We start from the raw sequence: 1,918 nt of genomic DNA on the forward strand, positions 1-1,918 counted from the left end.
GGTAAATACAATATAGATTGTACCTTTATTATCATATATTTCACTGTTTGTCATGTTGTGAAATAGAACACATATTGCTTAAACTAGTGAAAAATTCATGGAGGAAATAATTTTAGTTATTTTATTTTATGAATAAAAACATTTTTCTGAGAATGGATCCATAGGCTTCACCAGCATACTGAAGGGGTCTATTGTGCATAAAAATTTTAAGAGCCCACTATTGAGCTAGAGGTCCTTTTAATATTCCCGTTTTTTCAATGGCCAGGACCAATACTAGGTTATGATTAATTCATTGTTCTTATGAACTAATAGCAATTTTCACTGATTTTTCTCTTTTCTTTTCCAGGGTGTTATATGTTTTTAAGTGGCCAAAGCTAATTTCAGCATGCTTAAAAGGAAACAGAGTTCTAGGGTGGAAGCCCAGCCAGTTACAGACTTTGGTCCTGATGAATCTTTGTCAGATAATGCAGATATATTGTGGATCAACAAACCAGTAAGTTGTATTTTGTTTTGTGGTTGGTTTGTTTTTTAAATTAAAAAAATACACTTTGTTTGATTTTCATGGTAATGGAACAAAGATGTGGAGCTAACATTTGTTTTTAGTTTTGAAATTAGTGTTTGCAATTAAATAAGAATATGAAATGTCTCAAGTTATGGAAATTCACAGTAATTCATATGAGGTTCCTAAAAAGTGCTATAAATATTTTACCTATGAAGAATTAGAAAGCTGAGTTGCACAGATTTTTAACATATTCTTTCTGTAACTGTGATAGTATCAGACAAAGATGAATAGCCTTTTTAATAAATTCATTTAATAAACATTTATTAAGTGCCTTTTATGTGGCAAGCACTGTGCTAAATAGAAGGGAAATTCAAAAAGATTAAAGACAGTCCCTGACCTCAAGGAGTTTACAGTCTAATGAGGGAGACAACATGGAAACAGATATATGCAAAACGAACTATGCACAGGATAAATAGGAAATAATTAAAAGAGAGAAAGTAATGGGATTAGTAGGGTTTCTACAGAAGGCTTCCTGTAGAGGTGACATTTTAGTTGGGAATTAATAGGAGGCAAGGAGGACAGTAATCAGAGCAAAGGAGGAAAAGCATTCCAGGCATGGAAAGTTTGTTCTCTTTATAAAGTTACTATATCATTTTTTTTATTAGTACCTTTTCAGATCTGGAAAAGATGACTAAATATTTTAGTTCAAGAGGTCTCTTTCTACATTGTAGAATTCATAGCATTATAAAAATAAATAACATGGCATAGCAATATCAAAGGATATAGTAACCCAATTAATTATACTGATAAGAATATGAAAGTAAGGTATATGTATATATTTTATAATAAATAATTGGCTATGTTTGATGGCATATGCATATATTTCAGAACCTGAGAAAAATTAAGAATCAATTAGACTTATAAGATTAATGATATGGTGAACTATCTTAAGCACCTTTTTTATGAATATCACATGAAGTTCCAAGTATTCTTTATGTAGTAAGTGACTGAGCTAGGATTCAAACATAGGCTTTCTGAGTATAAATCTAGAACTCTGACTCCAGCAAGTAATTAAGAAGGTCATCCACCATGATCAGGTGGGATTTATACCAGGAATGCAAGGTTGGTTCAACATTAAAAAAACCATCCACATAATTGACCATATCAACAGTCTAACAAACAAAAATCACATGATTATCTCAATAGATGCTGAAAAAGCCTTTGACAAAATACAGCATCCATTCCTATTGAAAACATTGAAAAGTATAGGAATAGAAGGACCCTTCCTAAAAATAATAAACAATATATACCTAAAACCATCAACAAGCATTATATGCAATGGGGATAAATTAGAAGCCTTCCCAATAAGATCAGGAGTGAAACAAGGATGCCCATTATCACCTCTATTATTCAACA

The 1,918-nt window shown here is 31.4% G+C and overlaps 1 protein-coding gene across 2 annotated transcripts in view; it reads left to right on the forward strand.

The window, feature by feature from the left end:
- Positions 1–385: 385 nt before the first annotated feature.
- Positions 386–1,918, forward strand: part of NALCN (sodium leak channel, non-selective) — a 483,341-nt gene continuing 481,808 nt past the window's right edge. For both annotated transcript variants that reach the window (XM_044667195.1, XM_044667196.1), the window contains exon 1: positions 386–493. In XM_044667195.1, the coding sequence (XP_044523130.1) occupies positions 386–493 (108 nt within the window). The remainder of the gene's footprint in view (positions 494–1,918) is intronic.

This window comes from Gracilinanus agilis, chromosome 3 (assembly GCF_016433145.1).
Source record: "Gracilinanus agilis isolate LMUSP501 chromosome 3, AgileGrace, whole genome shotgun sequence".
NCBI classification, from domain to species: Eukaryota; Metazoa; Chordata; class Mammalia; order Didelphimorphia; family Didelphidae; genus Gracilinanus; species Gracilinanus agilis.